The 14,720-nt window shown below is 40.4% G+C and overlaps 1 protein-coding gene across 1 annotated transcript; it reads right to left on the bottom strand.

Moving 5' to 3' along the window:
* Positions 1–6,908: 6,908 nt before the first annotated feature.
* LOC128239814 (U-reduvitoxin-Pr11a-like) lies at positions 6,909–13,648 on the bottom strand. Its single transcript, XM_052956253.1, has 3 exons — positions 13,556–13,648; positions 12,842–12,973; positions 6,909–7,128 (listed from the first exon to the last, which is right to left on the bottom strand). The coding sequence occupies exons 1-3, from the start codon at positions 13,599–13,601 to the stop codon at positions 6,980–6,982; spliced, it is 327 nt and encodes a 108-aa protein (XP_052812213.1). The 5' UTR covers positions 13,602–13,648; the 3' UTR covers positions 6,909–6,979.
* Positions 13,649–14,720: the final 1,072 nt, after the last annotated feature.

The raw sequence follows: 14,720 nt of genomic DNA, 5'->3' as shown, positions 1-14,720 counted from the left end.
AGGCGAGACGTGTAACTACCAGGATGCGGTGAACAGGCGAGACGTGTAACTACCAGGATGCGGTGAACAGGCGAGACGTGTAACTACCAGGGTGCGGTGAACAGGCGAGACGTGTAACTACCAGGGTGCGGTGCACAGGCGAGATGTGTATCTACCAGGATGCGGTGAACAGGCGAGATGTGTAACTACCAGGATGCGGTGAACAGGCGAGATGTGTAACTTCCAGGATGCGGTGAACAGGCGAGATGTGTAACTACCAGGATGCGGTGAACAGGCGAGATGTGTAACTACCAGGGTGCGGTGAACAGGCGAGATGTGTAACTACCAGGGTGCGGTGAACAGGCGGGATGTGTAACTTCAAGGATGCGGTGAACAGGCGAGATGTGTAACTACCAGGATGCGGTGAACAGGCGAGATGTGTAACTACCAGGATGCGGTGCACATGCGAGATGTGTAACTACCAGGATGCGGTGCACATGCGAGATGTGTAAGTACCAGGATGCGGTGAACAGGCGAGATGTGTAACTACCAGGATGCGGTGAACAGGCGAGATGTGTAACTACCAGGACGCGGTGAACAGGCGAGACGTGTAACTACCAGGACGCGGTGAACAGGCGAGACGTGTAACTACCAGGATGCGGTGCACATGCGAGATGTGTAACTACCAGGATGCGGTGAACATGCGAGATGTGTAAGTACCAGGATGCGGTGAACAGGCGAGATGTGTAACTACCAGGACGCGGTGAACAGGCGAGACGTGTAACTACCAGGATGCGGCGATCAGGCGGGACGTGTAACTACCAGGACGCGGTGAACAGGTGAGACGTGTAACTACCAGGACGCGGTGATCAGGCGAGACGTGTAACTACCAGGACGCGGTGAACAGGCGAGATGTGTAACTACCAGGGTGCGGTGAACAGGCGAGATGTGTAACTACCAGGGTGCGGTGCACAGGAGAGATGTGTAACTACCAGAGTGCGGTGCACAGGCGAGATGTGTAACTACCAGGGTGCGGTGCACAGGCGAGACGTGTAACTACCAGGATGCGGTGATCAGGCGAGACGTGTAACTACCAGGATGCGGTGATCAGGCGAGACGTGTAACTACCAGGATGCGGTGATCAGGCGAGACGTGTAACTACCAGGATGCGGTGAACAGGCGAGACGTGTAACTACCAGGATGCGGTGAACAGGCGAGACGTGTAACTACCAGGATGCGGTGAACAGGCGAGACGTGTAACTACCAGGATGCGGTGAACAGGCGAGACGTGTAACTACCAGGACGCGGTGAACAGGCGAGACGTGTAACTACCAGGATGCGGCGATCAGGCAGGACGTGTAACTACCAGGATGCGGCGAACAGGCGAGACGTGTAACTACCAGGATGCGGTGATCAGGCGAGACGTGTAACTACCAGGATGCGGTGGACAGGCGAGATGTGTAACTACCAGGATGCGGTGATCAGGCGAGATGTGTTACTACCAGGATGCGGTGATCAAGCGAGATGTGTAACTACCAGGATGCGGTGATCAGGCGAGATGTGTAACTACCAGGATGCGGTGAACAGGCGAGATGTGTAACTACCAGGATGCGGTGAACAGGCGAGATGTGTAACTACCGTAGTTTTACAAACCTATCGCCTTACAAATAGTGGAAATTGTACTAATGGTTTAAACAATATTTTAACAATCGATGCAGCTCGCGGTTCCACGGGAAGGGAAAGGGGCCTCATTGCCAACCCCCTCGCCCCCTTCAAAAATATTTAAATATAAAGTAAAACTAACTATTATAGTAGTTTACCTGTTTTGCATATAATTAAATGTGGCAATCAAATTTGCAAGAAGTGTCTTTACAAAAGTTATGTGCCAGCAGTTTCCAAACTACCACGTACCGTTGTCATATAACTACGTGCTGCAACTACATGTATATCTATCTATATACCAACGTCTCATTAAAGATTCTCGATTCTGTTTTTGTAGCCCTCCTTCAATAATGAGTATCTATATCTCTAGACCGACTATAGAATACTCACCCTGAATGCTCTGCCAGTGCTCTCAATTGATAATAATTTATAAGTATATCAACCCAACCCTCCCTCATATAAGGATAACCCGATCCCTTGTTCCCTAGCAGTAAACTTCAGCGGACAACACTTATCATTATTACATGATTCATTATATGAATACAAATATGTTGTCAATTTGTCATCGATTGAACTATTCCCCGGTCAACCGTATATAAATATTAGATGGCTGATCGGGTGATTGTAACATTGTCAACAGGAGGAAATAGTCGACCGAGTCGAAGCCGAGGTGGAGAGTATTTCGAAAGTTTACTATCATCTCATCAGCCATTTAATATTTATTTTACCATACCGAAACAATTTAAAGGAGCTGTCTCACAGGTGATAAAATAGCGAAAAAGAAGAAGAAATTTGTCGAAAAATGACATAAACTTGGCATCGATGTGTACAATGCATTGAAACTTACTAACTGAAGTACCACATAGTTTACAATGTATTTAGGTTTAGCAGTTATTTCGTATTTTCCCATTAAAAAAGATTACTGGGTATGTCTACCAGGTAGAATTCATTCCTTATGCGTGATTGGCTAGTCGGTGTTATCACGGGATATTACCGAGGTAGGTCTATAGCTTAATAATGTCACCCGATTCGAGTAAGCCTTAATAGCTCAGTGAGTTAGACACTGGAATTTAATTTTGGCAACGCGGGTTCGAACCCGGTCTCCGACACAATTTTTTTTTAACATTTTGGTACTTTTTTTTACAATTATGATATCAAAGCGTAACACATTCTATTAGATAATTGTCCTGAGTTTCGTTACAGAAAAAAACTTTTTTTGGTGCCAATCTGTGACACAGTCCCTTTAAGGGGATCAATAGTTTGTTGTTAATACAAAATGGCATTTTAAACCAGGCAAGACTTTCAATTATTAATTTATCAGAGTAAACAAGAGAGGTTTACGGGATACTAGATGTTCCGTCACCTTATTACAAGCACATGTACATAAACCTTCGATTTGTAAGCGTCATTGCTGCACGAGAATATCTTCTCTTTTATGTCTTTTTTTGTATTTTTATGACATGTTTTAATCCCATACTTCTAACTATCTTCTTCAGCGCTTCACCACTTAATTTGCCACACAGAGGCGTAGGTACTGCAGGTAGCAGTTTAAATCGTCGGAGTGTCGACCAGCACACTTAAAACCTACTGGTTTTCATTCAAATACTCGTTGAACAGTTTTATTCACCCCCGCCCCCTACTCGACTCGTTTCGTATTCTACGAATCTTCATCTAGAATAATTAAATTTGCTGCTTTTAAATCTTGTGATGCATTGATGAAACACGACAGTACGATGATGAAAACGCGATAGTACGATTATGAAAACACGACAGTACGATGATGAAAACGCGACAGTACGATGATGAAAACGCGTTTTCGTTACTGTCGCGTTTTCACCATCGTAGTTTCGTGATTTCGCTTTTTCATCATCGTACTATCGAGTATCGCGTTTCAGGTCAACACATTCAGAGGCGATGGCCCTAACGGCATTCCGTACAAAACAGTACCTGACTCATTGAACGTGTGTTGGTAATTCAATGACAGTTGGCCAGAAAGGGTAAACTTGAATAACGTATAAAATGTGAACAAATCGCTTATTACAATGGTTAGGCGTCACAAGAGGTTCAATGAGATTTCTTTTGCTCTTAAATATTTGAAAATACTTCATTTCGCCGACATGCGTACTAACGCTATTTAAAACTGGACGATTTCTTTCTTGAACTACGAAATTCTGTTTGGGTTCTGCTATAACTGCTGTTTAGTGTTTGTTCACAATTGTGATTGCAATTTCAAAGTTAAACACATTTTGGAAAACAAATTATGCTTACATGACTCGTGTTAGAGTACCTTTAAAGCCATTTAGTTTCAATACCGTACTTTATCGTTTAATTTGGCAAAAATGAGTGCCGCATTTATAAATGGTCTCTCATTTAATTTCCGAAGTCAATTTAATACCATTGTTGCAAAGTAGTTTTTTTACATTACACAACGGATGGCAGAGAATGCCAGATATCACATTTACAGAAGACGAGGAAGGTTTGAAATTATTTGAACTTTAGGATTTATTTCCATTTATTGTGTTCCTGTTTCAGTCTTTTTTAACTGTGACTTTCAACACGCAACACGATCAGACGTATATGGAAGCGTATATGGTATTATAAACCGATGATTTGATCATGATTTGTCTCCTTGTTTTGTGTCGACTTGACGAGTTCACTCGGACTCGTTCACTTATTTACTGAATTTGTTAAAGTGTCGATAAATAAGGTCAGGCAATTTAAGTCGTCATAATTTTTGTCTAGTCAACACAGAGTTGAACTCGACAAAAAACACGGAATATATAAGTTGATTACCGAATAAGTCGACATACATGTAATTGTCACACTATTTCGTGAGATAACGCACCAAGTCGCCATCCAACATGCGGACATGATAACATGATAAAATCATCCGTAAATACAAGATACGCTTCCATAGGGGAGGAATCAAAACAGCACACATGAACAAATTTACGTGGATACGAGGATTGAACCGAACGTCGAGCATTTTTGGTCCCAGGCTCTAGCCCCACGAGGTGCATTTTGGGTTCTAGATTCGAACCGAACGTCGAGCATTTTTGGTCCCAGGCTCTAGCCCCACGAGGTGCATTTTGGGTTCTAGATTCGAACCGAACGTCGAGCATTTTTGGTCCAAGGCTCTAGCCCCACGAGGTGCATTTTGGGTTCTAGATTCGAACCGAACGTCGAGCATTTTTGGTCCCAGGCTCTAGCCCCACGAGGTGCATTTTGGGTTCTAGATTCGAACCGAACGTCGAGCATTTTTGGTCCAAGGCTCTAGCCCCACGAGGTGCATTTTGGGTTCTAGATTCGAACCGAACGTCGAGCATTTTTGGTCCCAGGCTCTAGCCCCACGAGGTGCATTTTGGGTTCTAGATTCGAACCGAACGTCGAGCATTTTTGGTCCCAGGCTCTAGCCCCACGAGGTGCATTTTGGGTTCTAGATTCGAACCGAACGTCGAGCATTTTTGGTCCCAGGCTCTAGCCCCACGAGGTGCATTTTGGGTTCTAGATTCGAACCGAACGTCGAGCATTTTTGGTCCCAGGCTCTAGCCCCACGAGGTGCATTTTGGGTTCTAGATTCGAACCGAACGTCGAGCATTTTTGGTCCCAGGCTCTAGCCCCACGAGGTGCATTTTGGGTTCTAGATTCGAACCGAACGTCGAGCATTTTTGGTCCCAGGCTCTAGCCCCACGAGGTGCATTTTGGGTTCTAGATTCGAACCGAACGTCGAGCATTTTTGGTCCCAGGCTCTAGCCCCACGAGGTGCATTTTGGGTTCTAGATTCGAACCGAACGTCGAGCATTTTTGGTCCCAGGCTCTAGCCCCACGAGGTGCATTTTGGGTTCTAGATTCGAACCGAACGTCGAGCATTTTTGGTCCCAGGCTCTAGCCCCACGAGGTGCATTTTGGGTTCTAGATTCGAACCCAACAACGAGCATTTTGGGCCCAAGGTTCGATTCTCATGAGGATCAAATCAGGTTCGAGGTTCGACCCAATGAGGAGCAATTGGGTCCCAGGCTCAAGCCGAACGAGGTGCATTTTGGGTTCCAGGTTCGAACCCCCCTGAGAATAATTTTGGGTCCCATGTTCGAAGCCTACGAGGATCATTTTGAGAGCCACGCTCGACCGCAGAGACGCAATTTTGGTGCTAGGTTACAGCTCACTGAAGAGCAGGTCGGTATGATTACAGGAATAATAACTGGTACATACGATATACGTTTCCATAGAAAAGGAAGCAAACCAGCCAACATGAACAAAGTTACCTGTTTTATTTTTATGAACAAAACGCTTGAAACATAAAGTAGATGTTTACCAGGAAGTTCATTTTAAAGCGATTTTTTTTTACTTTTGACAAAATATGTGTTTATATGGCTGGATAAAGTTGAAAGCGTACATCGTACATAACGAAAATTAGTCGGCGCGCCGACTATATTTGATATTTTCCAAAATGTAGCTTTAACTTAGGGATAAGTTCATAAACTGCAGAAGATTCATGAATTACAGCGAATGCTTTTAATATTTTCCACGTTGCACGATACAATGTGAAGTGCAGTATGTTTTCAAAAATGTATACTTTTATTGATAACAAAGGTTTAAATAATGACGATCCTGAACATTGTTTTTTTTCTTCAAATTTTGATTTATTAGCCTTTCCCCCAACAGATGAAGGTTACAAGTACTATAAGTTCCTATATTTTTCTAACTCTTCTACGCATTTAACTTCCTTGGCGAGCAGCGACAAGCGGAATTTTGAAAATCTAACATTAAGCTTAATTGTTTGTTTTGCAAATGTTTTTTAAAAGAATGAATTCCAGATTATTTCCTCTCATAATGTTTAGGTTTTTTTTATCCCCGTTTAATTTACCCATAACGATAAAGTGTGTTCACAAAAAACACAATTATATTTGTTACAGAAATATCAACAATAATGTATTTCGAACATATGTATACTTAACATTGTTATCTTTGAAGTCAATAAAAACCTTTTTTAAGTGATCTATTTGCATGTTTTTTTCTGCTATTTTTATCGCGCAGAATTGATACTATGCATCATTTTTGTCTTGTTTTATAATGTTATCGTGGTGACATGTTGTATAACGACTTGACGCGTTAAATCACGAAACTTTGGTAGGAATATGTCGACTTTTTCACCTATTAATTGTTATGCCGTGTTCTTTACAATTGTTTTGATCGAATCACTTTCAAAAGTATAAGTTTAACAATACATACGATATCACATGTATGTAGTAAAACAAAACAGAAGCACGTGACTTCAAATATTTTAAGTGCCAAGATAAGCGCAAAACAAGAACATCACACTTTCAGAACGACCCCGAATTTAAGGCGGTGGGGTGACCAATGGAAGACAGGCCATCTCCGTGCACATGACCCTCCCGAACGAGTTGCAACTGCACGTGTTACACCCGTCCTGTGCTTTGAAACTTTCTCCCGCCTGGTAAGACGCACCTCCGTATGTACAATTACCGTCTGCAATAGAAAGAGGGAAAATGAATAGTAACGACACCCGGACATTGACCCTTCACCTCACACACCCAAAATGATGTCATGTTCCGACCTAAACTAATTGTCGCGTTTTCATCCTGTGACACGATTAGGGGTTCGTAACTTCGTACTACAGGTATATGAATTGTTAAAACAATGGATTAAGCTAAAGAAAAGTAATAGTAATAAGTATTCTTCAAATATAAAGTGCACTAACTAGTGTAAGACATGTGGGGTTTTTACATTATGCCACGAATTTACATGTAATTAAATACCGAGTATTTCAAAATCATTTCCTCTGACTTTGACAAAGGAAGACGTTTTCAAATATTTATACTAGTAATCGAAATTTAATTTTTGGCATTATCTGCAGATCTGCCTTCTTGAAAACAGTACTTATATGTTGTTTCATTACACTCATGTACTGTCGTTTTGGTCGCCGTTTTGATTTTGTGACGTCGGCAGCACGTGACTAAACAACTACGATAGACACCGCCTCCTCTTCGAACTAGATGTCGTTTAGTATTAGCGGATCCCATCATGCGTTGCTCAATTCTATGTATCTGGGTCATGCATACAAGCTTACATAAAAATATCAAACAAATGGGCGAAAACCGTACTCTCTTAGGGGTTAGATGCCGAATAATATCGGACAATTTCTTTCGGATGACGTAATACACAGAAATCTCAGTGCTTTTAGATGCTTTAAGATTGATAATTCATTTTCAACTTGATATTACCACACATTTACTTGAATCAAAACACGTCAATATTCTTCTTTGCATATATATACCATATTTTGGCCATAAAGAACAAACCTGTGTTTATTGCTACATACAAGAGAAACACTTTTGATTTGTACGAGTATGTGCGTTTTATTATCATTTGTTATAAAATGTATTATACATTTATTTAACAAGCTTTGTAAATGTCATCATAAAGCCATAAATTGTCAACAATACGATTTGTTACGTTATGAAATTATTCTGTCCTGTAACAGCGTGTAAGACCCTGTAACATTGAACAAGTTACAGAACCTCGTGTCCTGTAACAATTTCCAACTTTGGCAATGCCTCACTGAAGGTTACGCCTTCGACGAAATTTTCAAGACAAGAGATGGAATATAATGTAGCTGTCTGCTCAAGAGACAATTGAGCCTAAACACATTCCGTTCGCATTCATGTTGAGAGATCCATCAAAAGGCTTAATTGTTATCGAACATAAAATCTGTTACACAATTGACAAGAAAACGTGGTTGCTTTCTTTCCTTTGCAATTTTAAAAGATGAGATACCTGAAGACTAATTCCTCTCGCCTACTGGTTTAAAACCATTGTGTAACTTTGCTATGGTAGAATCATAACTACAATGTAGTATATCAAAAAGAATAGAAGTGTAGAAGAATTATAAGAATTATAAATACATATGCAATGCTAATGTGTCGGAAATCATCAATTATTAAATTGTTGATGAATAGAACTTTGTGATTTTGTAAGTATGGACTGTCTGCATGGTAAAATGGCTGGCTCCTTCTAGTGAACTTCTATCCCTGATTGAGGAACCTGCAATGTTAAAACCTTGAGTACACTTCAGGTTCATGTTTTAGTCCGTGTTGAGTTGCTCTGTTCGCTACACTTCAGGTTCATGTTTTAGTCCGTGTTGAGTTGCTCTGTTCGCTACACTTCAGGTTCATGTTTTAGTCCGTGTTGAGTTGCTCTGTTCGCTACACTTCAGGTTCATGTTTTAGTCTGTGTTGAGTTGCTCTGTTCGCTACACTTCAGGTTCATGTTTTAGTCTGTGTTGAGTTGCTCTGTTCGCCTTAAATCGTGGGTAATTCTTGTTGGTTACAAACTTCTTCGGATCTGTGCGCCTTTATTTTTTGGCAAAGCATTAACCTTGCTGTATGAAATCCGCAGTTTATGCACATCTTGCCACAATACTGGTGAATCCTCTGAGATAGCCTCACTTTTATCAGCCTTTGATTTAGTTCAAAGGCTTATATATTTATCATAGAAACCCTTTACACATTGGACATCTTACATCTTTTACTGATTTGTAACCATTTATATCATGGTCTGTATACGCAAGTGACAACCTTTCAGTGATGGCCTTTCTTTAGCATTTAGGATTTTGTAAAGCATTGTACATTGTGTCATTGTACAATTCCATTATGGGTGTGTGCTAGAGTCACTTCGATGTTGTTGATTTTATGTCGTTCCGACAAGCACATAAAAAATCCAATTTCGTGAAAACTTGACTGTGGGAATTTAAAATGTGTATAGAACTGCATGATTTATGCTTAAATAGCCGTTGGAGTCCAGGTTCAGTTGAAAAACCTGAAAGAATAGCATTTTGGGCCAAATCACACCTTTGAACGTGGATTCTTGTGCACTTCGCACTTAAAAAAAACGTGATCGGGTACTGGCGGCCTTCCGGGGTAAGCAGCTCGAGGGTGACCTCGATCTTATTTTTCAGAGTATAAGAACGCAACGAAAAGTTAGTATCCGTAATTCAGGCGGTGTACTGGTGATACTTAATAAGAAAACTTTTTGTCAAACTAAAATCATATCGAAATTATATAAACAGTATAATGACTTTCGTTTTGTTTGTAAAAAGGATTTTCTGTGCTTGCAAAAGACCCATAATGTTATTTTCATTTGTATCACCGAATGGTTTAGTCATTATTAAAAAAAATGATGGAAATTACAAAATTTCTTTACTGAATGATAAAATTACTCTTATAAAATCAGATTTTCCGGATACATTATATGGTTAGTCAGAGAATTCACGTGTTAAAAATCTAATTGACTTCATTTCACAAGACAATGTTTACTATATTTATAACACATACACAGTTTATCATGGAGATTAGTTCTGGCGGCAATTAATAAATCAAATCAAATAAAGGTTGTAAAATATAAGATTATATCTTCGGAAACATGGGTAAAATACTTTTCAAACTTATACGGTAAAACAAATATCGTTTATACACACGATGAGCAAAATGCGTTTGAGGAACTTGTACGTGACATAAATGCAAAATGAACTAGAAAGGGAGATAACTAATGATGAAATACTTCCAAGTATACCCGCTTTAAATAAACAATTGTAGACCTGGAAATGACGGATTATTATTATATATATATTTAAGAATACCTGTGGTATTATTTTAATGTAGTAACAGGTAGTGTCTAACAATATACACGATAGCAGTGTGTTCCCTGTTGAATGGGGTTAAGAGTTTCGTAGTATCGTTGTAAGGACGAGCTAAACAATTACAAGGCGACTTCGATAAATTCAAGCATAAGATGAATCACAACAATTATTTTGATTAAGAGACTGTGCGGCACGTTGTTGTGAAAATAACCGGGTTGTAAGCGAATCTCAGATCGGGTTTCGAAAGATTTACTCGACCAGAGGCCTGGTACTAGAAGAGATATTATGTTATGCTATACTATGTAAAACCTGACACAGACTATCAGACTGAGCTGTTTTTGTGGTGATTTATGTATGGATGGCTGTGCGAAAATGTTTATAAACACACACAAAAGTAACGGGTTAACTTGACTGTTCTCCTAAAATTAAAGCACCCTCGTAGACTGTGGGAATGGTATAGTGGATGTCGAGAGTAATGGAGAGGGTCAAGTTTTGGAAGTGTGTCGAAGGAAAGTGCACACATCATTAACTGAGTGTTATGGAATATATATTTTAATCTTAAATACGACAGACATTAACTCCATCTGGTAAATTTTCAAGGATGACTGCCAAAGGATCATTGATGACGACGTCCCTATTCGCCAAAACACCCAAATATTTTATCAGCAATGTATTAAACGAGATATAAGGCAAATCACCAACGACGATGGTTCCGGCGTGCCAAGAACTCTTATCTGACTGATCCAAACATAAAGACATTAAAAGAAGCCCAGCGCCTGTTCAGGTCCGTCCACGACGCCACATATCAGACATGCTCCAGCCGGATAACCAGAACCAAAAGTCCTCTGGAACTAAATCAAATCCAAGAAGAAAGACATCTTTGGTGTGTCTTCACTAAAGAAGGATGGGTAGGCATACAGCGATGGTAAACAGTGAGCTGAACTTCTGAATGACCAGTTATGCCTTCACCACAAAAGACATGGCTCAAAGTCCTTTTCTTCAAACCAAGCCGCCTACCAACTCTTAACCGTATACATTTCACAATCAAGGGCGTCCAGAAGCTCATGTCGAACCTGAAACCACACAAGGCTCCAGGTCCAGACAAGATACCCACTAGACGACTTAAACTTGCCTCAGCAGAGTGGTGCTCAGGCCTGGCAAAACTTTTTAACTATCTCTGGACTAATGTCAGATCCCACTTGACTTGAACATCTCACTTGTCTCACCTGTCTTTAAAAAGAGAAATCGCCCCCAATCTAACTACAGACCTATCTCAATAAGATCAGTCTCCTGCAAGGTGTTTGAACCCATCATTTTCAGTGACATTAAGTCTCACTTTGACCTGCTCAACTTCCTCACTGTCTACCAACATGGGCTCAGAAAAAACTCCTGATTACCATTAATAACTTAGCCAAAGGAATTGATAACAACCATCAATTTGATCGAGTTCCACACTCTCGTCTACTTTCTCTCGTCGCATCGAAACAGGTAATCCTTGAGGGATCCTTCTCGGCAACCTCGCCTGTCACATCTGGCGTTCCTCCCTCAGGGCAGCGTCCTTGGTCCCCTTCTATTCCTGGCCTACATCAATGATCTTCCCTCCAAACTCCAATCTACGACTCGTCTCTTCGCCGATGATTGCCTCCTGTATCGAATCATCAGTTTCTAGTCTCTAATCCTAAGAGAGTGATTGGCAGATAGCTTTTTAATCCTGACAAATGTGAATTCACAAAAAGGAAACCTATTTTCAACACCTATAGTATCAACGGCAAAGTACTTAACACCACAGATCATGCCCAATTTCTTGGAGTTACCATTTCTTAAGACCTCTCTTGGAAAAAAAAACATTGATAACATTACCCCCCAAAAAACAAGGGCATTTATACGCAAATGTTCAGTTCATAAAGGTGTAAAATTTACTGTAAATAGATATTCGAGACTGTTATTCAGAAATCAAAGCACTGAAAATGCTTAGAGACTTGGGAAAAAGTATGGAGGTTGGCAAAGCTGATCTAAATGACTTACAACATCAAAAAGGTGATTGCGAGATGCGTGTGATATGCACTTCTAACAATCTGTGCTATGCAGACGGAGGAGTGCATAACGATGGATAGCATGGTTGCGAGTACGATTGGTTGTAAGAATGGATGATGTAAATATAATTTGTAAGTCCATACATGATGCGACGACTTCTTCCATACTAATTCACAGCTTAATACTTGCAACATCAATTGAAAGATTTTAAGTGAATATCAGTTGTTCTTTGCAAAATCCAGACCAATCGTTTTCACAACATCTTTCTTAGCGATAAAATACGTACACCATTACACTAAACCGCAATTCTTGCACATTACAAACATCGCGCGTTTTAACACATAAGTCATGTCAAGTTTTGACGTAATTTTAATTAATGTTAACATCATCTTGTAATCACCTCCTCAATTTTGTGCGTCATCAAAGTCAGTCTCGACACCTACTTTACCATAAACACAGTCTCTCAGCACCATCAGTGCTTTGATTTTAAACGGGCGTATAAAAACGTACTATTTATCGGAAGACAGAATTTCAGCGTGCACGCCACCGCGCCATTGGAGCAAAAGCAGTTGTTACATCCGTCAGTGGAAGGGAAGCTTTCTCCGGTCTTATGAAGGGTCCCCGCGTAGTCACAATCCTGGCCTGGAGTATAACACATATATTTGTCATTCGTTCATATTAAAGCTACATGTATGTCACTGTTGGAGATAAATATGCCCCATTTCTACCCGAAACCTCAGTATCCCCTGACCCAACTCTACATTATGTCAACATACAAGTGAAGTTAAAATAAGTTGTTATAACTGTTAAACAAACTCTAAAGGTCTAGTCTTGTATCTTTGGTCGCTCCGGCATACTACTGAATATCATAAAATGTACATGCATAACTTAAGAAATGTACTAAGTACATGTATTGGTCTTAATACAGTGTACGTTTAATTCACGGTATACAGGATGTTGATTAGCTCGGTGAGACCATTACCCGAGACATGAACTTTTTCATACGAATTTTGATGCCTTTTTTCCGGAATATGACAAAAATTTCAATGTGTGGATTTGTTTTTCGTTGGAATCCTCTCGGCTTTGCCCTTAATGCCCCCCCCCCCCCCCCCCCCCATCACACACACAAAACAAACGCTAGTGATACGTGGTTAAGTGCATATTAATGTGTCCTTCATGTACAAAGGAAATATACTTAAAAACCCTCACAAATGTTAGACTTACCCATTACGCCAACAGATACTACAAACAGTGCCAATATCATCAACATCTTGTACAGCTGAAGGAATAACTTCAAGAGTGGAGGAATTCCTTTGACTATATTCTCTTATCATGTTTGTAGGATTGTTTTACACTGTAAGTTATGACCGGTCAACATTTGGAATTCACCATTTATGAGATAGGAAGGCCATACACGGTTTAGTAACTTCAATTCCTTAGTTTTCAGGCATGTTTAAATGTTAAGGATAATGTCTGCATGAATCTTTATAGCCAAGCAGACTTGCAGCACTAGCATTTCCTGATGGTCAAAACATGCGCTCCAAGTCACCGTTACCACACCTTGAACCCCCTCCCCCATTCTTTATAACGCATGCTGCGTTTTCAACTAAGTTTGGAATAAAACCAACACGCACGCACGCAACAAACAATAAAAATAATGTTATAATATGACTGGCTGATAATCTTATTTAGGGCATATACCTCCTTCCTGAACCGTTTTATATGCAATTTGGGAATTTTAAAAGTTTCATTTTTAAAATCATGTACTGGGCCGGGTCTATAATGCCTAAGTGGAACTAAGCTGATGTTGACTTTGGACAGGTTGATTTTTTTCTTTTGATCTACATGGGCCCTAGATTAAATCATGTGGCCACATATATACACTTACATCCTTCAGTTTGCGATGAATTATATCATGCGGACACGAACTGCATGTGTTCCAACCTTACAACGTGACCTCGACCTTCAGCCGTCGCGACTGAAACATTTGACTCAAGTTCCATCAAGCAGATATGTGGCAGAAAGCAAATAGCGTGCTGGATGGGATGAGGAACAGCGGCGGATGTTCTTATCTTTACGAACTTTGTGGCAGAGAAAATATGTTGTACATGTATAACGTTTTTTTCGGACGACCATCGTAAAAAAATGGCCAGAGAAATAAGTAACATTTTGTGTGCAAGATAAGGCTCGCAATAAAGGAGTGCAATAGCTGCCACTTTTCATACGTGGCATACGTAGCAACGTAAATGGTATATAGAAATCCGGGACATATAAACAATATATCTTTGAACAAACTCAACCAAAGGCAATAGGTTCAATAGGGATCGACCTTAAAATGTCAGTTATAACTTGCACATAGGTTTGATAAGGTGACCAATATGGTACTTAG

The sequence above is a fragment of the Mya arenaria genome, chromosome 7, assembly GCF_026914265.1.
Source record: "Mya arenaria isolate MELC-2E11 chromosome 7, ASM2691426v1".
Classification (NCBI taxonomy): Eukaryota; Metazoa; Mollusca; class Bivalvia; order Myida; family Myidae; genus Mya; species Mya arenaria.
The sequence above is the reverse complement of the archived record's forward strand: the minus strand, read 5'-3'. Positions and strand labels throughout refer to the sequence as shown.